General features: G+C 38.8%; 1 protein-coding gene across 1 annotated transcript in view; it reads left to right on the forward strand.

The window, feature by feature from the left end:
• Nucleotides 1–27,828, forward strand: part of RABGAP1 (RAB GTPase activating protein 1) — a 130,542-nt gene that overhangs the window by 35,012 nt on the left and 67,702 nt on the right. Inside the window, exons 4-11 of the mRNA XM_081104111.1 lie at nucleotides 132–336; nucleotides 5,861–6,035; nucleotides 7,119–7,276; nucleotides 17,243–17,353; nucleotides 18,119–18,185; nucleotides 18,808–18,910; nucleotides 20,023–20,192; nucleotides 24,460–24,634. Of these exons, the coding sequence (XP_080960237.1) occupies nucleotides 132–336; nucleotides 5,861–6,035; nucleotides 7,119–7,276; nucleotides 17,243–17,353; nucleotides 18,119–18,185; nucleotides 18,808–18,910; nucleotides 20,023–20,192; nucleotides 24,460–24,634 (1,164 nt within the window). The remainder of the gene's footprint in view (nucleotides 1–131; nucleotides 337–5,860; nucleotides 6,036–7,118; nucleotides 7,277–17,242; nucleotides 17,354–18,118; nucleotides 18,186–18,807; nucleotides 18,911–20,022; nucleotides 20,193–24,459; nucleotides 24,635–27,828) is intronic.

Raw genomic sequence — 27,828 nt, forward strand, 5'->3', positions numbered from 1 at the left:
TTGGAGCAATGGAATATTATCTCATTAGTACTTAATTTTCAAACCTAAATATAACTTGTATATTTTTACTTGGATTTCATATTCAACAAAATATCAAACAAAATTAACCACCTTATTATCATTTCTTTCAGATTCTGAAGGGTCAAGTCCTTTCACACCAGTGGCTGATGAGGACAGTGTGGTCTTTAGCAAGCTAACTTACTTAGGCTGTGCCTCAGTCAATGCTCCCCGGAGTGAAGTGGAAGCCTTAAGGATGATGTCCATCTTAAGAAGCCAGTGTCAGATTTCACTGGATGTAACCCTATCAGTGCCAAATGTGTCTGAGGGAACTGTGAGGTAAGACCAGCCTCTTGAAGTATTTGTAACAGTTGATCAGACTTCTGACCTGTAGTTTTAGAAATAAACAGTCAAAAGACAAGAACATTTATTCATGTATTGTTCAGTTCTCTGGCACTTAAGTTATCATGTCTTCCAAGTATTGTGACCCTTACGAAAAATAGTCACTTGTTTGAACAGTATTTTTATACTCTTCTCTACTCCAGTTGTGTGTAGCAGCGGTCGTCAACCGGTGGTCCGTGGACTACTGGTGGTCCGTGAGGTCCAAAAGATTGGCGACCACTAGTGTGTAGAACATTAGAAATGTAAATGTTTGTAGGTTAATTGAAATATGTTGACATGAGAGTCTGCCTAACAATTTATGTTTTCCGTGTTCCCCCAGTGCAAATACTAGCTTGACATATTAGTTCAATAGGGAGTTTAATGCTGATTTTGGAAATTACAAAAACCTGTTGGTAAATATTAACTATTCCAGTACAGTTTCTTAATTTAAAAAAAAATATTTTTATTGATATCAGGCAGGAAGGGAGAGATAGAAACATCAGTGATGAGAGAGAATCATTGATTGGCTATCTCCTGCACACCCCACACTGGAGATTGAACCCATAACCCAGGCATGTGCCCTGACTGGGAATTGGAACGGTGACCTCCTGATTCATAGGTCAATGCGCAACCACTGAGCCACACTGGCTGGGCCAGTTTCTTAATTTTTATGACGGTGAGACTGAGGCCCAGAAAAGTCTCTAGAAATGGCTATTTTTATACTAACTATATTCTACATTTTTATAGAATCAATAACAACAAATATCTATAGAAACTAGCTAAATGCAGAATTCTAAATAATCAGATGAACACAGCTAAAATAAAATAACATTTCCCCCTGATTTCAGAAAAATCAGAAAACATAAATAAGCAAAAATTCAGGAAAATACTCAATTCTATTTCTATTAATAAACACAGTTACATCTTAGTTTATCAAGACCCTCTTTGTGTGTTTGTATGTGTATATGTTTATATATGTGTGTATATAACTACATATATATGCATGTATACTTAATAGAACTATTAGAATCAAACTTTTTAACAATAGAAATATACATACCATCTTGTAACATGCTTTCTTCACTTAGTTTTATATCATGACCCTCAGAAGCATTTTGGCTTTTCATGTTAGTAGAGTTGTAGTTGTATGGGGATAGAAGTAAGTTAATTATTCAAAATTTCAAAAATCTGCATATGTAATTTTTCTTGGAGTATTTAAAGAACGATTTCACAAATCCTAATTTTAGTTATATTTATTAATATGGAACTTTTGTTGTTAATCTTCACCCAAGGACATTTTTTCATTGATATATATATTTTTTAGAGAGAGTAGAAGGGAGGGAGAAAGAGATAGAGACAGAGAAAGAAACTTTGATGTGAGAGAAACATGGATTGTTGCCTCCTGCATGCCCTGACCATCACCAGGGGTTGAACCTGCAACCTGGTATGTGCCCGTGACCAGAAATCTAACCCACGACCCTTGGGTGCACCAGCCGACACTCCAACCACTGAGTTGTGCTGACCAGGGCTGATATAAAACTTTTCTTCTTAAGTTTTTAAAAATTTTTAAATTTCATTGTTGAAAGTATTACAGATGTCCCTGTTTTTCTCTCACTGACCCCCTCTAAAGCACCACTGGCTCAGGCCTTCACCACATTATTGTCTGTGTGCATAGGTTATGCATATGTGTGCGTTTAAGTTCTTTGGTTAATTTCTTCCCACCCAACCACCCCTGCCTTCTCTGTCAAATTCACCTGTCTGTTCCCTGTTTCTGTGTCTCTGGATCTATTTTGTTCATCAGTTTATTTTGTTCTTTAGATTCTGCATATGAGTGAGGTCATGTGATACGTGTCTTTCTCTGCTGGCTTATTTCTCTTAGCATAATACTCTCCTGGTCTTCTAATAAAATTTCTTTAGCACTCATTTCTATATGCTTCTAAGTCTGTAGTCGTTTCCCTGACTGAAGTTATACTTTGTTCTATTTTAATTCTGTAAAGATATAAGAAAACCAGTTTCTCTTGTCCTGTTTTTCGGAGTTTAAAAAATGTTTTTTAATTGATTTTAGAGAGAGAGAGGAAGGGAGGGGAAGAGAGAGAAAAAAAACCAAAACATATTTGTTGCTCTACTTATTTTTCATTCATTGGTTGCTTCTTATATGTGCCTGACCAGAGATTGAACCTGCAGCCTTGGCGTATCAGGATGATGCCCTAACTAACTGAGCTATTCAGCCAGAGTTAGAGTTTTATCAAAGTGCCTTTGAACTTGGATTAGTTCCCCTTTTACAGATTTCCATTATGCACAGGCCTTCCCAAAAGATGCCCCTGCATATTGTTGAAATGGCATAGTTTCTTTTTAGTCCTTTTATAGTTGTCTCCTCAGTGCTCAGAACAGAGCCTGGAATGTTGTAGGTATCACATAAATATTTCATGAATGAATGACCTTTCTTTGATTTTCAATGAATGGCATTTTATTTACTTTTATTTTTATTTTTAAACTATATTTTATTGATTTTTTACAGAGAGGAAGGGAGAGAGATAGAGAGTTAGAAACATCGATGAGAGAGAAGCATTGATCAGCTGCCTCCTGCACACCCCCTACTGGAGATGTGCCTGCAATCAAGGTACATGCCCTTGACCAAAATTGAACCTGGGACCCTTCAGTTGCCCCAGGCCGACGCTGTATCCAGTGAGCTAAACCAGCTAGGGCAATACATGGCATTTAAAAATTTTTAATAATGATTTTTTTTCTTAAGTGTTAACATTCTGTACAGTCTCTCTCCCTTTATTTGTCGTAAGTCAAAAGAACGTGTTTTACACTGACAAACACACTAGCTTTTTATTTTAAACTAGAGGCCTGGTGCACAAAAATTTGTGGGGAGGGGTCCCTCAGCCCAGCCTGTGCTCTCTTGCAGTCTGGGACCCCTCAGGAGATAACGACCTGCTGGCTTAGGCCTGATCCCGGGTGGCAGAGGGCAGGCCCAATCCCTAGGTGCAGCCCCTGGTCGGGCTCAGAGCAGGGCCGATTGGGGAGTTGGGGCGCCTTCCCCTGTCATGCACAGAGCAGGGTGGATTGGGAGGTTGCGATGCCACCCTCAGTCACGCTCAGGGTAGGGCCGATTGGGGAGTTGGGGCACCACCCCCTGTCACACTCAAGGCAGGGTCGATGGGGAGGTTGCGGCGCCACCCCGTCACGCACAGAGCAGGGCCCATCAGGGGGGTTGGGGCTCCGTATCCTGTGATGCACAGAGTAGGGCCAATCAGGGTTGGGGCTCCGTACCCTGTCACGCACAGAGCAGGGTCAATCAGGGGGTTCGGTAGCTCCCCCCTGTCATGCACAGAGCAGGGCCGATCAGGGGGTTGAGGAGCTCCCCCCTGTCACTCACAGAGTAGGGCCGATAGGGGAGTTGGGGCACCGCCCCCTGTCACACTCAGGGCAGGGCGGATCAGGGGGTTGGGGCGCTGCCCTCTATCACCCACAGAACAGGGCCGATCAGGGGGTTGGGGCGCCACCACTGTCACACTCAGGGCAGGGCCAATGGGGAGGTTATGGCTCTACCCCATCACACACAGAGCAGGGCCCGTGGGGTTGGGGGTGTTAGGGCGCCGCCCTCTATCACCCACAGAGCAGGGCCGATCAGGTGGTTGGGGCGCTGCCACTCTCACACTCAGGGCAGGGCCGATGGGGAGGTTATGGCTCTACCCTGTCACACACAGAGCAAGGCCCGTGGGGGGGGTGGAGGGGTTGGGCACCGCACCCTGTCACACACAGAGCAGGGCCGATCAGGGGGTTGAGGCGCCGCACCCTGTCACACACAGAGCCGCAGGACGATCAGGGGGTTGGGGAGCTCCCCCAATCAGGCACAGAGCAGGGCTGATCAGGGGGTTTGGGTGCCTTCCCCTGTCAGGAACAGAGCAGGACCGATAGGGAGCTTGTGGCCCCACCCCCTGTCACACACAGAGTCGCAGGGCGATCAGGGGGTTTGGGCGCTGCCCCCTGACACGCTGATGCTGGTGCTGGGAGGCATATTACCCTTTTACTATATAGGGTAGAGGCCTGGTGCACGGGTGGGGCTGGCTGGTTTGCCCTGAAGGGTGTCCTGGATCAGGGTGGGGGTCCCCACTGGGGTGCCTGGCCAGCCTGGGTGAGGGGATGATGGCTGCTTGCAGCTGGTAACATACCCTTCAGGGTGGGGGTCCCCACTGGGGTGCCTGGCCAGTCTGGGTGAGGGGCTGAGGGCTGTTTTCAGGCCGACTGAAGCTCCCAACTGCTCCTTTTTTTCTTTTTTCTTTTTTATTCTGGGCCAGCTTTAGCTCTGGCTCCAGCTCTGAGGCCTCTGCTGCTGAAAGAAGGTATCTGGTTTGTTTTGGTTCTATAATAGAGACAGTGTATAACTCCAGCTCTGAGATCCCGGGCTCGCTGAAAGCAGGTTTCTGGGGTTTTGTTTAGCTTCTATATTTGTTACAATGTTTCTTAAACTGTAAGCTCAGAGGCTGGCAAGGCAGGCGGGGAACGTTGGTTTCCTCCGTTACTGAAGCAAGCAACCCTCATGTTAGTTTCAAGCTGCCAGGCTGCCGGCCGCCATCTTGGCTGGCAGTTAATTTGCATATCACCCTGATTAGCCAATGGGAAGGGTAGCGGTCGTACGCCAATTACCATGTTTTTCTTTTATTAGATAGGACTAGAGGCCTGATGCAGGAATTTCGTGCAAGAGTAGGTCTTCCTTCCCCCGGCTGCCAGCACCGGCTTCCCTCTGACACCCAGGGCCCGGGCTTCACTCCTGCTGCCAGCATGCACCCGGGACTCAGGCTTCCCTCTGGCCCTAGCTTTGTCCCCAATGACGGCTAGTATAATTAGCATATCATGCTTTTATTATTGTCCTATATAATAAAAACTAATATGCTAATTAGACCAAACAACCAAACAACCTTCCAGATGACCTTCCAGATGACCTTTCAGATGAAGCCGGTGCTGCGAGGGCCAGCCAAGGCTGTGAGAGGCTGCGAGGGCTGGCTGGGGCTGCGAGGGCTGAATCTCTTTTTTTTCTTTTTTGGCTGAATCTCTTGCACGAATTTCGTGCATCAGGCCTCTAGTAGATAAGAAAGCAGAGTAGGTCATTCTTTTAGGAGAGAATGAGAAGCACATCTTTAATAATTCTGATAAGACTAATTTACTCATTGTTCTTGTTTTTAGTTACAGGGTATATAAGAAACATATGTACTTACTGATATTATTTATGCCTTCCTGATTGCCTCCCTAAAATATGGGGATTATGTAGTTTTAATATAATGAAATTATGTAATCAATAACTTTAGGAATCCATATATGACTTAATTATCAAGACTTAAAATTAATGCAGTTAGCTAATTCCACAAAAGGTATATATGAACTTCCTGCTAGAAAGATGAGTCTTAAATCATAATATAGATATAGTGAAAATAGTCCATAATCCCTCTAATCTTTTTATATATTTTTTTCTGGACAGACTCTTAGATCCTCAGACAAACACTGAAATAGCAAACTATCCTATCTACAAAATCCTCTTCTGTGTCAGAGGACATGATGGAACTCCTGAAAGTGACTGTTTTGCTTTCACTGAAAGTCATTACAATGCAGAGCTCTTTAGGATACATGTCTTCCGATGTGAAATACAAGAAGCTGTAAGTCCTTAAGCAAATACTGTTTGCAAATGAAATTTCACCTGTACCTTCACTGTGTTGAAATGATTGCAGTATTTATTATGGTCACTTATGAACCAAATGAAATTCTCTGCAAGTGTTTTGTTTATTCCAGCCTTATGGACAGAAATATGAATGAGCTAAAAGGTAGGTTAACCAAAACCTTGTTGCTGAGAGTGTCAGAGGAGACCAGTTGGCTGCTTCTTGGCTGGGTTAAATTGGCATCTTGGTTCCAGCAATGACACATTTGCAAACGATTATTTTAGAGCTAAACTTTTGTACTTACTTTTATTTACCAAAAGATGTCAATAGGAAATCTAAATAACAAAAAAGTCAAACTCATAGAAACAGAGTAGAAGAGAGATTGCCTGGGGGCTAAGGGAAATAGGGAGAGGTTGGTAAATGAGAACAAACTTGCATGAATAAAATTTGAGGGTCTAATGCATATCATGGTGACTATAGGTGATAACTCTGCATTGTACAATTAAAATTTTTCCCCCCTTTTTCCTTTTTCTTAAATATATGTCACTGATTCTTCACAGAGAGGAAGGGAGAGGGACAGAGAGCCAGAAACATTGATGATGAGAGGGAAACATCGATCAGCTGCCCCGCCCCCCCCCCCCCCCCCGCATACCCCCCCACTAGGGACGCGCCACAACCAAGGCACATGCCCCCGACTGGAATCGAACCCGGGACCCCTGAGTCCGCAGGCCGACGCTCCATCCACTGAGCCAAACCGGCCAGGGTTACAATTAAAATTTTTTAGGAGAGTAGAACTTAAATGGTCTCACCAAGGGATGGGGGAAAGATGACATGGATGTGTTAATTCATCATTGGGGTTTCACAATGTATAGATATATCAAATTACCATAGTACATACTTTAAATATCTTAGAATTTTATGTCACTTATACCTCAATAATCTGAAATTAAAGAATAATTATAAAAAAGAAGTCAATAGAAATAAAGGAATTATTCTCCCTGACAAAATAGGTAACTTTCAGTCTTAATAAAAGTATTTTATTTCCTGTGATAACAGCCTGTTTTCTAACATGTCTGGTTGTAGGTAAGCCGGATACTCTACAGTTTTGCCACTGCCTTCCGCCGTTCTGCCAAGCAGACCCCACTTTCAGCCACTGCTGCACCCCAGACTCCTGACAGTGACATCTTTACCTTCTCTGTGTCTTTAGAAATAAAAGAAGATGATGGTAAAGGTTATTTTAGGTAGGGCATCTGTATCTTTAGAAATAAAAGAAGATGATGGTAAAGGTTATTTTAGGTAGGGCATCTTATTTTATTTTTGAAATTGTATTACCCTGCTATATTATCTGTGGTTCAAGGAAAACTCCTAGTCAGATTATATAGCTTTCATACTATAAAATGATTGCCTTTAATAGGTGGAGTTTGTTTTTTTAATGTAAGTGATAAAGGAAAAGAAATAGGCAAATTTGCAGAGATAACATTTGAAGAATGAAAAAAAAAAATTGATGTGGGGAAATGTCCCGTTATAATATTCTTTTAGTAAGATAATAATGACAGAAACTAAGTCAGTTGGATTTGTTTTGCCAGGGGTTTGGTTTTGGTTTTGGTATTGGTTGGTTGCTTTATTTTAATGATCTAAAGATCTGAAGGCTGTTGAAATCAAGTTTTACCACTAAGGTTTATCTGAACACATTGGAAGGAGACAAGTGAGGTCTGTGACTGAAGTCTGACCTTGCATATAAGGTCAGAAATAAATGGTTTGACTTTTTAAAATTATACTTTTTTGAGTAGTGAAAAGAACCCTGTAATAGAAATAAAAACTTAGATTTAGTTTAATTATTGCTGCTATTAACAGTGTGAGCTTTTCCAAGTTTCTTTACATTTCCTCGCGATAGTTTCCTTACTTATGAAATGAGTAAGATCCTTTCATACTTTAAAATAAAATAGTTGTAAGATGATTAGATTTTTTCTCCATAGTCCATATCAGAAAATTGGTACTTTTAGGGATTAAAATTGATAATTGCATATAGAAGTCTCTTTTCTCTATAACTACTTCATAAAGTGGATAAAGTGAAATTACATGAAAATGTTAACTTCAAATTTTGGTTTTAAATCAAAAGGCACACTGGTACTAATTCATTTGGAAAACTGGTAACTATTAGTCTCCCTTCGAAGATTTTGGAATTGTCATGCCATCTGGTGGCCAATTTAGTGTATAATGCAGCTTCAACTTTGATGCATGCACTGTGTATGAGGCATGGTGCTCTGTGCTTTCTCATTAGCTTTACTTATATTCTCAGAGCAAAACTGTGTCATGGTGCTTCCTGTAGTATGCATTCCTTCCCTATAAACTTTGTAATAATTCTTTTCCTTTTTAAGAAACAAAGCAGTTTTAACTACATTGTTTTCCTTTATTAAAGATATTTATGTAGCTGCTGTTATAAATTCTGCTTAGGAACAGGAAAGATTTCTAAGATATCTCAGAGGAGAAGCACTAGAATAACTTCCTTCTGCAGTCAGTCGTATTCAAGGTAGAATGATCACAATTACTAGTACAAATATCTATTTCTATTCACCTTCATGCCAAGGAGATGCTATACAGAAAATTCCTGGATGGTCAGATTTGCTTGTCACATTTGTTAGGGCTTTGCTCTCTTTTTGTTGCATAGCTTTTCTGAATTTATAGTTTATAGTAGAAAATAGTGTTGTGTAACATAATAGTGATGAAATCATTGAAAAGTATTCTTTTGTCAGATTTGAACTTGTCAAAACCAGTTCCATTTATCCAGTGATTCTAACGTGGTTTTACCATAACATAAATGTAGGCAAAGTGCTGTGGCCAGGATTAATGCTCTTCTTTTCATTCTTGAAAAAGTATAATTCTTACATTATTAAAATTAGAATCATGGTTTTCACTTTAGCCCTTAGGAAGGTGGGGCATTTTCATTGATACCATTCAGATGACTTCTTTTTTTGTCTCATTTAATCTAACCCATTAGATAGGCTAGCTATTTAATATTGTCCTTGTTTTGTATGTATGTAAAGAAACCCAGGGGAGTTAAGCCTGGACCTCACTTTTTTTAAATTTACATAGTTGGAATTAAATGTAAAATTACCTGGTTGAAAGCATTCAATGGTACGGTGACAAGACCAAAAATATAAACTAGATACTCTGAGATCAGTGAGTAAACTTCCACTACTTACACTCTGCACTCTTTCTTATTAATGTGGCTTTTCTTGCCCTTCAAACTCAGGAGACCAAAAATAACTTTATTTCCATTGTTGATATTTTAAATGGTGCTGAGAGATATTACTGTTCATCCTTGATGGGTTTGAACAGTGTGGGTCCACACATACACAGATATTTTTCAATAAGCATAACCTACTTATCACCAGATTTCGCATCCTTGGGTAAAACAACTGTGAATCAACAGTAGTATTGCGATCCATATTTGGGAATCTACATATACAGAGGGTCAACTCAAGTTGTAGGTTGGGAGCAGGTGTTTGGTGTCCCTAATCCCCCCATTAGTCAAGAGTCAACTGAATATTTATGTTTCAGCACCCACTGAACATAAAGAATGAGTGTACCTATTGCCAGTTGAAAATTGAGTCCTATGTATATCATTATAGTTGAAAATTCTGTCAGCCACAAATATTTAACAGTTTTGTATGCAAAAATTTTTCTGTGTACATGTTTGTCATTTTTAGATTTCTTTGCTAAGATTCTTTGATTTTTTAAAAAAAATCTCGGTGTTACAAAATGTCCTTAAATTGGTTACTATATAAATGTAGAGGAGCTTCAAAATAATTGTTTCTTCAGAGCCACTTTTTAGTTTGAGTAGATACTCAGAGCTCTCATGTGGCTTTTTATAATGTCTTATAATAGTTCTGTTGCCATTCTCTTGAAGTTGTTTAGTAATAAGACAGAATTCAGACTTGCTGCATATTGGCTGATTACCATAGGCAGATGTTTGCCTTTGAGAACAAAGGAGCTAGAAAAAGGGTTGTATGGGAGACTAGGGGATTATTTTGGTAAAATGTCATTTTAAGAATATTTTCAACTTTTTTCTTAAGCTGATTTAAACTATATCATTAGTATTCCTTTTAGAGCTTATAGACATGCCTCAGAGATATGTGGGTTCTATTCTAGATCATTGCAATAAAGTGAATATTGCAATAAAAGTCACATACTTTTTTTGGTTTTCTAGTGCATATAAAAGTTATGTTTGTACTATACTGTAGTCAAAGTGTACAGTACCATTATGTCTAAAAATTTACATATCTTAATTTACAAATACTTTATTGTTTAAAAATGCTAACAATTATCTGAGCCTTTCGTGAGTCAAATTCCTTTTGCTGGTGAAGGGTCTTGTCTTGATAATAATGGCTGCTGACAATGAGGGTGTGGGTTGCTGAAGTTGGGGTGGCTGTGGCAATTTCTTAAAATGAGACAACAATGAAGTCTGTTGCATCAGTTGACTTTTCCTTTCACAAACAATTTCTCTGTAGCATGTGATGCTGTTTGATAGTATTTTACCCATAGTAGAACTTCTTTTGAAATTAGAGTTAGTCCTCTCAAATCCTGCCACTGTTTTTCCATAAGTTTATGTAATACTAGAGGCCCGGTGCATGTGCACCAGTGGGGTCCCTCAGCCTGGCCTGAGCCCTTTTGCAATCCGGGACCCCTCAGGGGATGTTAGACTGCTGGTTTTGGCCTTATCCCCGCAGGCCAGGCCGAGGGACCCCACCGGTGCACAAATTTGTGCACCGGACCTCTAGTATGCATATAAGATCTTTGGTTAATCTTTTCCCGCCCTCCCCCTTACCCCTTCCCTCTGAGATTCATCAGTCTGTTCCATGTTTCCATGCCTGTGCATTGAGCGTCTGCCTCCTAGTGGTCAGTGTGCATTATAGTTACTGGTTGAATGGTTGCTTAGACGTTATATTTATGTAATACTAGAGACCCGGTGCATGGATTCGTGCATAGGGGAGAAAGGCTTTCAGCCTGGCCTGCACTGTCTCACAATGTGGGACCCCTTGGGGGATGTCTGACTGCTGGTTTAGGCCCAATCTCCACAGGTGCCAAGCGGCAGGCATCCAGGGTGGAGCCTGAGCCAGCCCTGCGCTGCTTGCGCTCATGCTGGCCCCTTCCGCCTCCCGCCACCACTTGGTAGCACTGCTGTGGAGTCGGGAGAGACTCCCGCCACTGCAGCTGTGCTCACCTGCCATGAGCCTGGCTTCTGGCTGAGTCGCGCTCCCCCTGTGGGAGTGCACTGACCACCAGGGGGCAGCTCCTGCATTAAGCATCTGCCCCCTGGTGGTCAGTGTGCATCATAGTGACTGATCAACCGGTCGTTCCGGTCGTTCATCCTAACGGTCACTTAGGCTTTTACATATATAGACTAGAGGCCCAGTGCACGAAATTCGTGCATGGGGTGGGGGGGCTGTCCCTCAGCCCTGCCTACAACCTCTCCAATCTGGGACCCCTCAAGGGATGTCCGACTGCCTGTTTAGGCCCAATCCACCGACATTCCTCTCACAATCCAGGACTGCTGGCTCCAACCACTCGCCTGCCTGCCTGCCTGATCGACGCCTACCTGCTCCCCTGCCGGCCCGATTGCCCTCCCCTGCCAGCCTGGTCACCCCCAACTGCCCTCCCCTGCCGGCCTGGTCACCCCCAACTGCCCTCCCCTGCCGGCCATCTTGTGGCAGCCATTTTGTGTCCACATGGGGGCGGCCATCTTGTGTGTTGGAGTGATGGTCAGTTTTTTTTTGTTGTTTTTTTTTAGTCTCCATCCCTTAATCTTATTGGGATTATTTCTTTTCTTTTTAAATAAATCTTTATTGTTCAGATTATTACACTTGTTCCTCTTCCCCCCCTCCCCCCATAGCTCCCCTCCACTCGGTTCCCACCCCACCCTCTGCCCTTACACACCCCCCACCCACTGTCCTCGTCCATAGGTGCACGATTATTGTCCAGTATCTTCCCGCACCCCCCACACCCCTTTTCCCCCTGAGAATAGTCAGCCCACTCCCTTTCTATGCCCCTGATTCTATTATATTCACCAGTTTACTCTGTTCATCAGATTATTTATTCACTTGATTTTTAGATTTACTTGTTGATAGATGTGTATTTGTTGTTCATAGTTTGTATCTTTACCTTTTTCTTCTTCCTCTTCTTAAAGGATACCTTTCAGCATTTCATATAATACTGGTTTGGTGGTGATGAACTCCTTTAGCTTTTCCTTATCCGTGAAGCTCTTTATCTAACCTTCAATTCTGAAGGATAGCTTTGCTGGGTAAAGTAATCTTGGTTGTAGGTTCTTGCTGTTCATCACTTTGAATAGTTCTTGCCATTCCCTTCTGGCCTGCATAGTTTCTGTTGAGAAATCAGCTGACAGTCGTATGGGTATTCCCTTGTAGGTAACTTACTTTTTTTCTCTTCCTGCTTTTAAGATTTTCTCTTTGTCTTTTGCTCTTGGCATTTTAATTATGATGTGTCTTGATGTGGTCCTCTTTGGATTCCTTTTGTTTGGGGTTCTCTGCGCTTCCTGGACATGTAAGTCTATTTCTTTCACCAGGTAGGGGAAGTTTTCTGTCATTATTTCTTCAAATAGGTTTTCAATATCTTGCGCTCTCTCTTCTTCTGGCACCCCTATAAATTCGATGTTGGTACGCTTGAAATTGTCCCAGAGGCTCCTTACACTATCTTCATATTTTTGGATTCTTTTTTCTTTTTTCTTTTCCAGTTGGGTGTTTTTTACTTCTTCGTATTTCAAATCTTTGACTTGATTCTTGGGATCCTCTTGTCTGCTGTTGGATTTCTGTATATTATTCTTTATTTCAGTCAGTGTATGCTTAATTTCTAGTTGGTCCTTTTTCATATCCTCGATGGTCTCACTAAATTTATCTGCGGTTTCTAGAAAATTCTTGAAAAACCTTATAACCGTGGTTTTGAACTCTATATCCAGTAGTTTGCTTTCCTCCATTTCTGTCATTTGTGATCTGTTTGTCTCTGCATTTTTTATGCTTCCCTGTGTTGATAGAGTGGCTTTGTGTGCTATAGGGCCCAGTGGCTCAGCCTCCCCAATTACCTGAGGTGGACACTCTTGGTGCACCCCTTTGTGGGCTGTGTGCACAGTCTTGTAGTTAAGCCTTGATTGTAGTTGGTATCACTGGGAGGAATTGACCTCCAGGCCAATTGGCTGTGAGAATCAGCTGTGTCTGCAGTGGGAGAACTTCTGAGCTGGAGACACCCTTATGGGACAAGACTTGCTTCAGTGGGGCTTTGGTGCTCACTGAGTCTGCCCCCTGAGTGTGTCCCTTATGGATCTGAGGAGTTGTAATCTGGATGGTCTCAATTTGACCACTGAGTACACAGGCTCTTGGATCTCTAAGGAGGTGCTAATTTAGCCTCTGCCTGAGGCTACCCAGCAGGAACTACGGAGAGATCTGCAGATTCCCCGTCTTTGTTTGGGTTTTGGAGGTGCCCAGATGAGGCCCAGCTGTGAAGCAATGCAAGCTGCTGTGGGGCCTTGGGCCTTCTTTTGGATGTTCTGGGTCTTTCTGACCCAGCTGCAGTTTGTTAGGTAATTTTAGATCTCAAAGGGCCAGCCCATTCATATGCAAAAGCCTCTGCTAGCAGCTTGGGTGGGGCTGGGACTCAGGAAATCAACAGGGCAGAGCAAACAGCTATGGCTGATCCTCAGTCCTGTCCTAAGAGGTCCCGGGTCTCAGTGTCCTGGTAATCGCTTCAAGCACCTCTAAGAGAAAGCCGCCCTCGAGTTTGCCCACTGCCAGACAGTCCAGTTTCTCCCCGTATGAGTCTGGGTCCCCAGAGACTTGCCCGGAACTGGAGTCAGGACCGTCGGGAGCTTGTGCCTCCCTCCCGATTGCAAAAGACACTGGCGTCCTCCATTGCCAGCCCCTTTCCGTGCGCGCGTGAGCCTCCGTACTTCTGCACTTCCGTACCTCCTTTGAGTCTCAGTGTGCTTTTCTCTTTCCTTCTAGTTGTAGAATTTCCACTCAGCCAGCCTTCCTGTGGTTCAGGATGATGTCTGTTTTGTCTTTTAGTTGTATTTTTGAAGTGGTTGTGCGAGGCAGCAATTTCAGGTGTTTACCTATGCCTCCATCTTGGTTTCTCTCCAGTGATGGTCAATGTACATATTCCCTCTTTATTAGATAGGATTCTAAATCCTTTGTTGTCATTTCAACAGTTTTCACCGCATCTTCACCAGGAGTAGTTTCTATCTCAAGAAACCACTTTCTTTGCTCATCCATAAGAAGCAGTTACTTATCGGTTAAAGTTTTATTATGAGATTGCAGCAGTTCAGCCACATCTTTAGGCTCCACTTCTAATACTAATTCTCTTGCTATTTCCACCACATCTGCAGTTATCTTCTCCGTTGAAATCTTGAACCCCTCAAAGTCATCCAGGAAGGTTGTAATTAATTTTTTCCATACTCCTGTTAACATTGATATTTTGACCTCTTCCCTTGAATCATGAATGTTATTAATGAATCTAGAATGGTGAATTTTCCATAAGGTTTTCAATTTACTTTGCCCAGATCCACTAGAGCAGTGGTTCTCAACCTGTGGGTCGTGACCCTTGTGGCAGTTGAAGGACCCTTTCACAGGGGTTGCCTAAGACCATCCTGCATATCAGATATTTACATTACGATTCATAACAGTAGCAACATTTGCAGTTATGAAGTAGCAACGAAAATAATTTTATGGTTGGGTCACAATATGAGGAACTGTATTTAAAGGGCCAGAAGATTGAGAACCAGTGCACTAGAGGAATCACTGTCTGGCAGGTATAGTCTTACAAAATGTGTTTTCTTAAATCATAAGATTTAAAAGTTGAAATAACTCCTTGATCCATGGACTGAAGAATGGATGTTGTGTTCATAGGCATGAAAACAACATTAATCTCATTGTACATTTCCATCAGAGCTCTTGGGTGACCAGTAATATTTTGAAAGGGATCTTTTTTCTGAGCAGGATATCTCACCAGTGGTCTTAAAATAATCATTAAACTCTGTTGTAAACAGATATGTTGTTATCTAGGTTTTGTTGTTTTATGTATAGAGTACAGAGGAAGGGAGTGGGGGGAGGGAGGACTTTGATGTGAGAGAGAAACATGGATCTGTTGCTTCTTGTAGGCACCCTGACTGAGGATTGGATCTGCAACCTGAGTATGTGTCCTTAGTGGGCATCTAACATGTGACCTTTAGGTGCATGGGATGATGCTCCAACCAAATGAGCCAGATTAGCCATAATTCTTAAGGGCCCTAAGGTTTTTGGAATGGAAATGAGCATTGGCTTCAACTTGAAGTCATCAACTGCATTAGCCCCTAACAAGAGAGTCAGCCTGTCTTTCGAAGTTTTGAAGCCAGACATTGATTTCTCGTCTTTAACTATGAAAGCCCTAGATGGCACCTTCTTCCAATATAAGGCTGTTTCATCTTCATTGAAAATCTGTTCATCAGTGGAGCTACCTTCCTTAATTATCTTAGCTAGATCTTCTGGATAACTTGCAACTTTTACAACAGCATTTGCTACTTCATCTTGCACTTTTATTACGGAGATGGCTTCTTTCCTTAAACCTCATGAATCAACCTCTGCTGGCTTCAGACTTTTTTTCTAAAGCTTTCTTACCTCTGTAAGCCTTTATAGATTTGAACAAAGTTAACGTCTTGCTTGGGATTAGGCTTTGGCTTCAGGGAATGTTGTGGTTGGTTAATCTTTTATCTAGACCCCCTAAACTTTCTCCATATCAGCAATAAGGCTATTTTGCTCTCTTATCATTAATGTGGAGTAGCACTTTTAATTTATTTTAGGAATGTTTCCTTTGCATTGATAACTTGGCTAGCTGTTGGGTGCAAGAGGCCTAGCTGTTAGCCTGTCTCTGCTTTCAATGTGCCTTCTTCACTAAGTGTCATCATTTAGAGCTTTTGAGTTAAGGTGAGAGATTGTGACTCTTCCTTTTACTTGAACACTTAGAGGCCACCATAGGGTCCTTAATTGGACTACTTTCAATATGTGTTTCAGGAAATAGGGAGTTCTGACGGGAATGGCCAGTTGGTGGAGCAGTGAGAACACGTAACATTTATCGATTAAGTTTACCATCTGATATGGGTGCAGTTTGTGGTGTCCCAAAACAATTACATTAGTAACATCAAAGATTTCTGATCACAGGTCACCATAACAAATATAATAATAATGAAAAATTTGAAATGTTTCAAGAGTTACCAGAATGGGACACAGAGAGATACAAAGTAAACAAGTGTTTTTGGAAAAATGGTGCCAATAGAATTGCTTGATGCAGGGTTGCCACAAAACTTCAAAATGCATTATCTCAAAGCACAATGAAGCAACGTGCAATAAAATGATCTATGCCTGTATTAAACAGGTATACAATTAGCTTATCACTGCCTAAGGAAGTGATAGGCAACATCTTCCTGTTGGCCATATCATCTTCTTCTCTGATTTTTTAAAAGCGCCTTGATTGGAAATTCAAAGAATCTATGATTAAGTATATTTTCTTACATATTTAAACAAATAAGGCAATAATAATTTATTTGTCAAAACCAGTGACTAAAAAGAAAGGAAAGAAAACTTTTTTTTGAGCAGCTGTGTGCTGGATGCTAGGTGCTTTATAAATACTTAATTTTTACAGGAACAAAAATGAAAAAAAACTAAAGCCACATTTTAGGGGATGGAGGAGTGGTTTTTCTAGCTTTTATAAATAATTTAGTGGATTACATACAGTATACAGTAATGATGTTATTTTCACATCAAGGGGCAGATGCAGCCAATATGCAGCAAATCTGAATTGTCTTATTACTGTAAACTTGAAGTTAATGGCAACAGAACTAGTAGGAGATACTATAAAAGGCTGCATGAGAGTTCTTAATATCTACTCAAACTAAAAGGTAGCTATGAAGAAATAAAATTAGCTTGAAGCTTCTCTACATTTACATAATAACCAATTTAAGGACATTTTATAACACAGATTAAAAAATCGGTGAATTTTAGTAAAGGAGTCTAGAAAAATCTGTTATGATATGAAAACCAGACGCAAAAAAAGAATAGAATCTGTGATTCTTTCTTCTACCTGGTTTTCGTAATATAACAAAAAGTGTTCTGGTATATGTCACAAGAAAATACTTTGCAAAAATAATGAATTACGTTGTTCTACAGTGCAGTTCCTAAAGATAAGGACAGACAATGCTTTAAACTACGCCAAGGAATTGATAAAAAGATTGTCATCTATGTGCAACAAACAACTAATAAAGAACTTGCCATTGAAAGGTAAGCATTTCTTGTAAATTTAGCTTAAATATTAACTTCAGTTTTTATCAATCTAGTGGAGTAACATACTGTATTCAAAAATGTATTTGCATCCTGGCTGGGTGGCTCAGTGGGTTGACGTGTTGTCCCCATACACCAAATGGTTTCGGTTTGATCCCTGGGTGGGCTGCCTATAGATGTTTCTCTCTGTCTCTCTCTGTTTCACTCCCCCTCTCTCGCCCTCCCTCCCTCCGTACCTCCCTTCCTCCCTTCTCTCTCTAAAAATTTATACTTCAATGAGAAAAAATATATATTTGCAAATATTTTATACCCATGGAAATTCTTTTGGTTATTCACTTTGATTTTTTTGTAATTAAATTTTTCTTTTCTTTTAATTTTTAGAGAGGAAGAGAGGAAGGTGTGGAGGGGGGTGTATTATTCCACTTACTCATTGGTTGCTTCTTGTACGTGCCCTGACCAGGGATCGAACTTGCAACCTTGGCATATTAGGACAATGCTCTTAACCAACTGAGCTACCTGGCCAGAGCCTATTTCATTCACTTTGAAATAACTTCCATAAATCATTCACAAGTATGCTTACTTTATGTGATAATAGAAGGCAAACATAGAATATGCTTCTCTGAATTAATGAAGTAAGGGGGATTATTTTGGCAATAGTAATTTATTGTTAATTTTAGTGTGTCCTTTTTCTCCACCAGTAAGAATTTTTTTAAACATCTTTTTTGTGTTCTTTTTTCCAAATTTATGTCAGTTCTTTCTTTGCAGGTGTTTTGGTCTTCTCCTTAGCCCAGGAAAGGATGTACGAAATAGTGACATGCACTTATTAGATTTGGTAAGGATTTTCTTTTCTTTTTTTAAGTTATACACTATTTCTTCAATAAAGATTGTTTCACTTTATCTTATCTGAATCTAAAATTAAAGCACATTTATAAGGTGTTCTTGCAAGCTGTAAAGCAATAAAGATACGGACATTTATTTCTGACTTGATATTTACTAGCTTCTTAACTGTATTAGTAAATAATTTTTGTTTATCATGTAGAGTTGATGTGGGAATCAATGAAGAAAAGTTGTGAGAGAATTGTTTGCAAACTATCATAAGCTTTATAAAAGCAGGTAGTATTAGTGTTAGTTCTATTACATGTAATATTTTCAATTCTAAAATGTATGTAGTAATTATTCATTTGACAGAATTCAACATACAGGTTTAGGTAATAAATTTCTTTAATGTTTATACAGGTTGATACGATTTATGGCATTTATGTATACGTTTTCAGGAACAATTGCACAAATTATTGGAACATCTTTAATTTTAACTATAATTATTCAAATACACTTCTACCATTTAAAAAAACCTCTTTGATTCTCTTTCTTATTCTTATATAAAGGCAGCAAAGTGGGGGTTCGCTCTTGTTTCCTTACTTTGGCATTAATGTTTGTTTTACTCTTTTCTTTAGGAATCTATGGGCAAAAGTTCAGATGGAAAGTCTTATGTTATCACTGGGAGTTGGAATCCAAAATCTCCACATTTTCAAGTTGTAAATGAAGAAACTCCTAAAGGTAATGAAAATTGCAATCATTATAGATAGAATTTTAGTCCCACAAAGATACCCAAACCTTAGGACCACCTATTTGACAAGTATCCAGTGCTTACCTAATTCTAGTGAAACCAAAGAATTTTAATAGTTCTTTGTTATTAAATTTGATGTGTAAATAAAGTATCATTTTTCCTTCACTTATTTTTCCTTTCCCTGCTTCCTTTTCTACTTATGTACTCATTTATTTATAGGCGTTTAAATTTTATTTACTTTTGTGGAGAGATAATACAGGCACATGTGGTTAAAAATTCAGAGGATATACAGGGTATCCCCCCAAAATGTATATCCACTTTAACAGCTGATAGCTCAATTTTGAAAATGAAATATATTTTAATCACTGCCTTTATAATTATTCAAAGTGTGTGTATACATTTTGGGGGGACACTCTATATAGAGAAAAGTAAAAATCTACCAAAGTCCCCAGGGTCGTACTCTACAGGGTACCACCAGTTTCTTGTGTAGCTTTTCAGATATTCTGTGCATAAATAACCTTTTAAACGTATTTCATACTCTTCCCAAGTGTCTTTTGTTTAATTTATTGAGGTGACATTGGTCATTAGGTTTCAAGTGTGCACCTTCACCAAAAGTCATTTAATGGTTGGATAATGTCATATCCTGAAAATGTAACATTATTTGCTTAACTAGTCCCTCTTATATAGCATTTTCCCCCTTTATTTTTTCTTATTATTCATAGGATTATAGGTAAATGGATAAAGGATATAAACAGTTACCATTGTTAACCAAGATTTTAGAAGTTTAGAAACCCTAGCCTTGGTGAGAGTGGCATAAAGAAGACATATATCACTATTGTAAAACAGTTTGACAGTACTTTTCATTAGCTGTAAAGTGTATACTGCTCTTCTGTACTAATTCCACTTTAAAGATACCCAAGAAAAGAATTCTCAATATGGAATATAAATTTTCAAAACAGTAAATTATCTGATTATTTTAGATTTTTAGTTAATGGAGTACCTTAAGATATCTTAAAAGTTCATAATAAAAGTAATTACTTTTACATTAATCATATGAAAAAATATATTTCTATTTCTTAAATTTGCTTTTCCCCCTCTCTAGATAAAGTGTTGTTTATGACTACAGCTGTTGATTTGGTAATAACAGAAGTACAGGAGCCTGTTCGATTTCTTCTAGAAACCAAAGTCCGGGTTTGCTCACCTAATGAAAGGTTATTCTGGCCCTTCAGCAAACGTAGTACTACTGAAAATTTCTTTTTGAAACTAAAACAGGTACCATACCTTTCTATAAATATTGGAGTGGGGGTGGGGAGGAAATAAGAAAGGAGAAACCACTTTGAGTCTGATTTATCATTAATCTGAGTATCACTTAGGTCATATATATGTTAAATGTATTAAGAGGAAAAATTATTTTTTATTTTTACCCATTTATCAATTTTGTTGCTCTTCATTTCTTCTTTTTTTTTTTTTTTAAATATATTTTATTGATTTTTTACAGAGAGGAAGGGAGAGAGATAGAGAGTTAGAAACATCGATGAGAGAGAAACTTCGATCAGCTGCCTCCTGCACATCTCCTACTGGGGATATGCCCGCAACCCAGGTACATGCCCTTGACCGGAATCGAACCTGGGACCTTTCAGTCCGCAGGCCGATGCTCTATCCACTGAGCCAAACCGGTTTCGGCTTCATTTCTTCTTGAAGAACCAAGTTTCCCTTTATTTCACTTTCATTCCAGTAAGATATTTTCCCTGGATATAGGATGCTGGGTTGAGAGTTTTTCCTCATAAAGTGCTGGGTACTGGAAATATCAGGGGAACGTTGTAAAGTATATGTTTAACCACTATCCTGTACACATGAAACTATACAAAATAATATTGAGTGTAAACTATAATTGAAAAATAAAATTTAGCCCTGGGCAGGTAGCTAAGTTGGTTAAAGCATTGTCCAGATAGGCCAAGGTTGTGGGTTCTATCCCAGGTTAGGGCTCATACAAAGATTCAACCAATGAATGCGCGAATCTCTCTCTCTCTTCCCACCCCCTCTCTCCTTTTCTCCCTCGTTCCCTTTTTCCCTTTCCCTCTCCCCCTTCCTATCTCTAAAATAATTATTTTTTTAAAAAAGATGTTTCCATTAAAAAAATAAGTAAATAAAATTCTCTTAAAAAAGGAAAAGAGAAAAGTAATAGCAGCTACCATTAATTGATGCCATCTTAATATATTGTGGTCATCACTCTACTAGCTACTTTCATTTTTTCTGTCTTATGTAATTTTCTTAGTGATCCAATGAAGACAGTATTCTCATTTTATAGATCCAAATATGTAAAATAGTAGATTTTATGGGGTGTTGTGTGAAAAAGATACATACCTAAGCTTTCTAGGAGCCTTAATCAGGGCTCTTTCTTGATTGCGATGTGTTCCTTTTGTCTTTCTGTAAGAGTATTTTTAGTATTTACTTAAATCAAGTTAAGCATAATTAAATTTTTTTTTTTGCTAAATATATCATTTAAAAATATATTTTACTTTTTATTGAATTTTAGAGAGCAAGGAAGGGAGAGAGGGTGAGAGGGAGAGAGAGAAACATCGATGAGAGAAAAATAATTGATTGGCTGCTTCCTGCAAACCCCCACACTGGGAATCAACCTGAAACCTCTGGGCATGTGCCCTGACCGGGAGTAGAACTGGTGACCTCTTGGTTTATGGGTTGATGCTCAACCACTGAGCCATATCGGCCAGGCACAATTTAAATTTTTAAGTACTTTGCAGTTCTCATTAGAAAGGAACAGCAGGCCAAATTTAAAAAACATATATGTTGTTTATATTGCTGTATGGGAAAACAATCATAGAAATGTTTTTAAAAAATGCATGTTTATAAATGGAATCTTCTTTTACTAAATTTATCTGATGACTCAGTAATTCTTTTTTAGGCTGGAAGTCTTCCCAACTGTGGGGAATGTTATATTAAGATGGCATCATATTAGAGAAGAAACATATTAGGGAAAGAAAGATTGCTTTTTTAGATTTAAACTTTCAAATAGTATTTACTAAAAGAGGAAGAAATTGGTCTAAAGACTAGGTTTTCCAACAGTTACATAAGGTGAATAAAAGGCCAACTAAGCATTCTTAAAACTATGGAATTATGGAACTTTAATTGCCAAAGAGACTTTAGAATCTCTTATAAAATTATTTATAAATTGATAAACTAATGCCTGAAAGACTAAATGATGTGGCCAATGCCTATAGTCAAGTAATTAGTATAATTATACTGGAATCCTGGGCCTCTTATTTCTGTTTGCTGTGTATATGTATATATAGCCACATGCACACATACACACTAAACCACTGTACCTCTCAAGATAAAAAATAGGAAAATGCTTGCTATTCGAGAGCTCTTCCACTGCTAATGATCATTAATAGCTCATTCAGCTGTTTCAGATAACAATTAACTAATGTTTTAGAGTTACTTATAACAACAAAAGTAAATCCTGTTTCCTATCAAAATATATAAAAGTTAAAAATAATTCCAAATTTAAATTGAACATGTGCCAAAGATTTTAATTCAGTTCATTAAGTAATGAGGGAAACAAGACGGTAAAAACTGGTTCTAAGTTTTGAGGAACTTGAGTTTATCTAGTAGTCCTTCCTTTAAAAAGAGAATTAGAAAAAGGTTGTGCTAGGTTAAAAAGAAAACTGGTGAATATCCTGTAGGTCAGCGGTCGTCAACTGGTGGTCCGTGGACCATGGGTGGTCTGTGAGGTCCGAAAGGTTGGCCACCGCTGGTTTAAGGAAACCTTTGGAGCAGCGGTCGCCAACCGGTGGTCTGTGGACCACTGGTGGTCCGTGAGGTCTGAAAGGTTGGCAACCGCTGCTGTAGGTAACCTTTGGGTTATCTTTCCTGTTGGACACAAATCATTTGCGTATCTACTGGACACAAATCTACAGGATAATATATAACTTCACAGAGTCTGGGTCCTTAATAGTAAGTAGCTAAGTCAAAATTGTGTGGACATGTTGGAAAACAGTGCAAACTACATACAGTCTGTGGGTCAAATCTGGCTTGGTGCTTGTTTTTGTAAAATTTTTTCAGAACACAGCCACACTCACTGTCTTTGGCTGCTTTTGCACTGTAATAACACAGTTGAGTAGTTGTGGCAAAGACTATTGGTCCACATAGCCTAAAATATTTACTATTTGGCCCTTTACAGATAAGTTTACCAACTTCTGTATTAAACATTGCTTCAGGATGATATTCAAAGGACATGTTGCCATTATCTTGGAATGGGTTAATTTTTCTTAAGAACCCAAATGAACATTGAGATGATATAATCTGTTCTGTCTGGTATTTCTGTACCTAATGAACTTATTACCCTCTCCCCAATTTCTGTATTTTTACTTTATGCGTGTATGTCTTTCTCTTTGGTGTAGCCACCTTTCTAGTTGTTTATGTCTTTTCCTACGGTTCTGCCTTGTCCTTTTGGTCTGTATTTCACTCCTTTTTTTTCCCCAGCTCCCTAAACTGGTTGTGATACACAATTTTAATAATATTTAAATATTGTACTGGTAAAGTTTTTTATCCCATGTTCTTAATTTAAATTTAGGTCCACTTGAACTGTTACATGTTTACCTCAAAGTAAAACCAAAATACAAACCAATTTTTAGTTATCAAAATTTTGTTGATAATATTAGTCTTTTTTCTGCCACTCACCTCTCCTCCTGCCCCCAGTTGTAGCTTTCAGTTAGAGAAAAGTTTCCTACACTGTTTCAGTTAAGCTGAAGGAGTGGAAAACACACACACACACACACACACACACACACACAGAAATAAAAGGACTTTCTTAGTCCTAAACTTTATTTTAGAATATTTTAAAACATTTTTTTTTATGTAGAATTTTATAAGGGAAACTTTGAAGGATACCTTAAAGTAACTTGGAAGCCACAGAATGGTTAAATTTCTAATTCACACTTACTAAATATTGGTTAGATGTTTGATGATATAATCTTCTAGACCAGTGGTTCTCAATCTTCCTAATGCCATGACCCTTTAATACAGTTCCTCATGTTGTGGTGACCCCCAACCATAAAATTATTTTCGTTGCTACTTCATAACTGTAATTTTGCTACTGTTATGAATCGTAATGTAAATATCTGATATGCAGGATGTATTTCAAATTGAACATAATTAAAGCATAGTGATTAATCACAAAAACAATATGTAATTATAGATGTGTTTTCCGACGGTCTTAGGCGATCCCTGTGAAAGGGTCGTTCGACCCCCAAAGGGATCGTGACCCACAGGTTGAGAACCGCTGTTCTAGACAATAAATAAAATTGCAGAACTAGAGCCCTGCTTGATAAACATGCTATTTTCCTAAGGGTTTTAAAATCTATACATATACTTTTCTATTTAGAAAAGGCTACCTTTAGTATAGCTATTTGAAGTAATACTTTTTTATTCTTATATCCTGTATGAAGTCAGAAGTAGTACTCAATTTAAAAAATAAAGAATCTTACCACTTAATAAAATAATATTTTTCACCTTCAAGATAAAGCAAAAGGAGAGAAAGAGCAACACTGACACTTTATACGAAGTTGTGTGCTTGGAAAGTGAGTCAGAAAGAGAGAGGAGGAAAACTACAGCCAGCCCCTCCATTCGCCTGCCACAGTCTGGATCGCAGAGCTCAATGATACCATCTCCTCCAGAAGATGACGAAGAGGAAGGTAAATTGTAGGGAGAGCCTCAGTTCTGTTTTGAGGTGGAGGGTTTAATTTTATCAGGGAATTGGTAATGTGACATAGCATTTGGAATTCTTTCAATATGTACATCTTACTATACATAAAAAACTGGGAGATCCACAAAATGATTAACTCAGGACCTTCTTTAAGATAATTATAATCAAGTAGGACAAAATGAGATTTACAATTAGTTCTTTTTTAAAGAATCAGTCTAGTATTAGCACATTTTCAGAGTAAATTTTACACAGCTTCCACTTGAATGCTTTCATCTCATCAGATTCATTTCACAGGGGCAAGTCCACTTGCCAAAAGTGGCTTTCACATATGATATGTCACAAAATACTTAAATATACAAATTGATATTTACACATTTGGGGGTTTACGCTGATAAACATTAGGAATCAACCAGTTGGGGTTTTTCCCTCTTTTTTAATGGTTACATTTATGAACTGTCAGTCTACATAAAAGTGAGAAATGGGGGTGGGGGGAATAAAAGTTTGGGAGGCATTTTCTAATTTATAATATTGTACCAGGGCTTTATTTTTCATGGGGGAAAAGAGTGCTTATGATAGAAGATCATATGAAGCATCTAGCAGGTTCACGGGAAGTGTTCTGGAAACAGAGGAAAATCCATTTTTCATTGTGGGGAATGTGGTGTGGAGCATATGAAGAGTAGTTTTTGAACTGGGAGTTGGACAGTTCAAGGAGAATCCAAGCAAGAATATTTGGGTTGGTTTGGACACTCCTGGCTAAGAAAGTACATTAACAATGGCACAGAGGTGGCAGGAATGATTGATTAGGTTAAGATAAATAATATTCATTATATGGATTTTACTCAAGTTTAGAGCAAGCTCTGACTTTCCACTTCCCATTGTTCTCTGTAATTTCCACTTTTCCTATGACTAATCAATTTAGGATTATTTATTAGTAATATTAATTGCCACCAATTACTAATCTAGCTTAATATGTGGTAGGCAGGTACTTTGTTTATAATGTAATACTATGTTTATATAATCCTCACACAAAAAACCTGAAAAACGGATTCATTATTATCCTTACTTTACACATAAGGAAATGGAATCTCCGAAAAATGTGTTTGCCAAGGTCACACAGCTAGAAATAGCAGGAAGGACTCAGTTTAGGTCTATGAGTTCATGGTCTGAGCTCTAGTCTGTCAAAATTTCTGTGCATTTGGGTCACATGTAGTATTTTTGAAGTGCAAATAAAGCATATGTATTATTTTTGGAGAAGTCACTGGTACAATTCAGAGTCTCCTTGCAAAGCCAACTTCACTCCTGTGTTAAAACTGGGAAAGGTGAACTTGTTCCTGCTGTTTGATATTGTCTGCTGTATATACTGGCGGTCTTAAGACTTGTAGAGTCCCCTCTAGGTCAATGCTGCTTAACATGGAAAAGCAAGTAAAAGTTACCTCCACTTAAGCTCAGCAATAAAAACAAAAACCACCAAATTTAGGAAAGACACTATTGTGAAACCAGAGAATGCTCAAGTCTCCATACTAGAGATTTAAAGAGTATCTGCCAGTTAAAAAGAAATTTGGGCCCAGCTAAACCATAGCATTAGGACTGACATCTAGTTCTCATCTATAGCTGGCATAGATTTTATAATATAATAGAGGGGGTTCAGAAGTACTAATTAACTAGGGAGAGATAAGGACTAATGACATCATGGCAGAAATGGAAACACTTAGAGCACAAGCTCTGTGAAGGAAGAGAGTGTGTCCTTCTTTGCCCCACGTTGTTTCCCTGGTGTTTAACAATTCTCGGTATATATACCGTGCTGATTGGGACTGAAGGAGACTGTGTAGCCGTGCCATCTTTTAATTCTTTCTAACCCGGTACACAAACCAGGGAAACAGTCATATTGTGATCTGTTAGCTCCCTGGAAAGAAATGGCTTCAGTCTTCTACAGGGGCTCCTTATCCATAGGACATTTGTGCTTACAGGGCAGAAAGTCAGCAGTTATTTAGGACTGGTGGGGTGGGGGGAGGTTGTGTTCAGAAACATCCTGTGACTGAAACTGCCTGCTCACTCCTCACTCTTAGGTGCATGGAGCTCTAAACACAGATTTCAAACTACTATCCAGATTTGTTGAAAGCATCCAAAACAATAAAAGAAAATTTTGTAAGATTGAAGGAATTGTCATCTTGTAAATTTTAGTACATTTTTGTAGCTGCCTTCTCCCAAAGAGTTGTATCATATTGACATTTTAATGAGTAGAGAATTAGTTGAGGCATTAGAAAGTTGGGCCAATTCTGGCAAATAGTAAAGTACTATACAAGTTTATCTTAGTGCCCTCAAGCCTTTCTTTTTTCCTTATTCATCCATCTACACCAGACATCTCACATTCAGTGTGACCTCTTCCCTATCTCATCATCTAAACAGATAATGCCCAAAGCAAATGTAAGAAAGATTAATAACAAGTATCATGGATTTCTGAGTCTTGAAAAAAAAATCAGTTTATAATTTAATTATCAGGCATGTAAAGTCCCAAACTTTGTTAAGGAAAGTTAAACCAGAAAATGTAGAAAAACCGTAGTGAGGACGTATGAAAACAAGTACTGTTGTACTGAACCAGTAGAAATATAAATTATTAAAACCATTTTGAAAGGCAGTTGGTCAGTAAGCTTCAAAACCCTTAAAAGTATGCACTTTTTTTTTTTTAAACCCAGGAAGTTCACTTCTGGGCATATACCCAGCGAAAACAACAAGATATGTTCATCTTGATTCTATTTGTAGCAAAAAGTTGAAAACTCCCCAAGTGTCTTAACAAAAGAGGGTTGATTAAGTATATACTGAATCCTTATTTCCCCCCACTTTCATTACACTTTTCAGTACCTTTCACATGCTTTAATCCGTGTCACTTTTTTCACTGTCTTCATATCTTACAATCTTAGAATTTATATTTGAATTTACTTTTCCTATTTACTTTAATTACATTTGAAATGATTCATTTGGTCTTTTTTAATAGTTTTGTGCTTTATATTATAAATTAATGTATGCCGTTGTAGAAAATCAGGAAAACATAAAAGAGAAAAAATATAACTCCATCATTCAGAGGCAGTAATTACTAATTCTTAGCATAGTTCACTCCAGACTCTTTTTTTAATATAGATTAGATCATAATGAAGCTTTAGCTCTTTTTTTAAAAATTCATTTTAG

The sequence above is a fragment of the Myotis nattereri genome (genome assembly GCF_964212035.1).
Source record: "Myotis nattereri genome assembly, chromosome: 12".
In the NCBI taxonomy this organism is placed as follows: domain Eukaryota; kingdom Metazoa; phylum Chordata; class Mammalia; order Chiroptera; family Vespertilionidae; genus Myotis; species Myotis nattereri.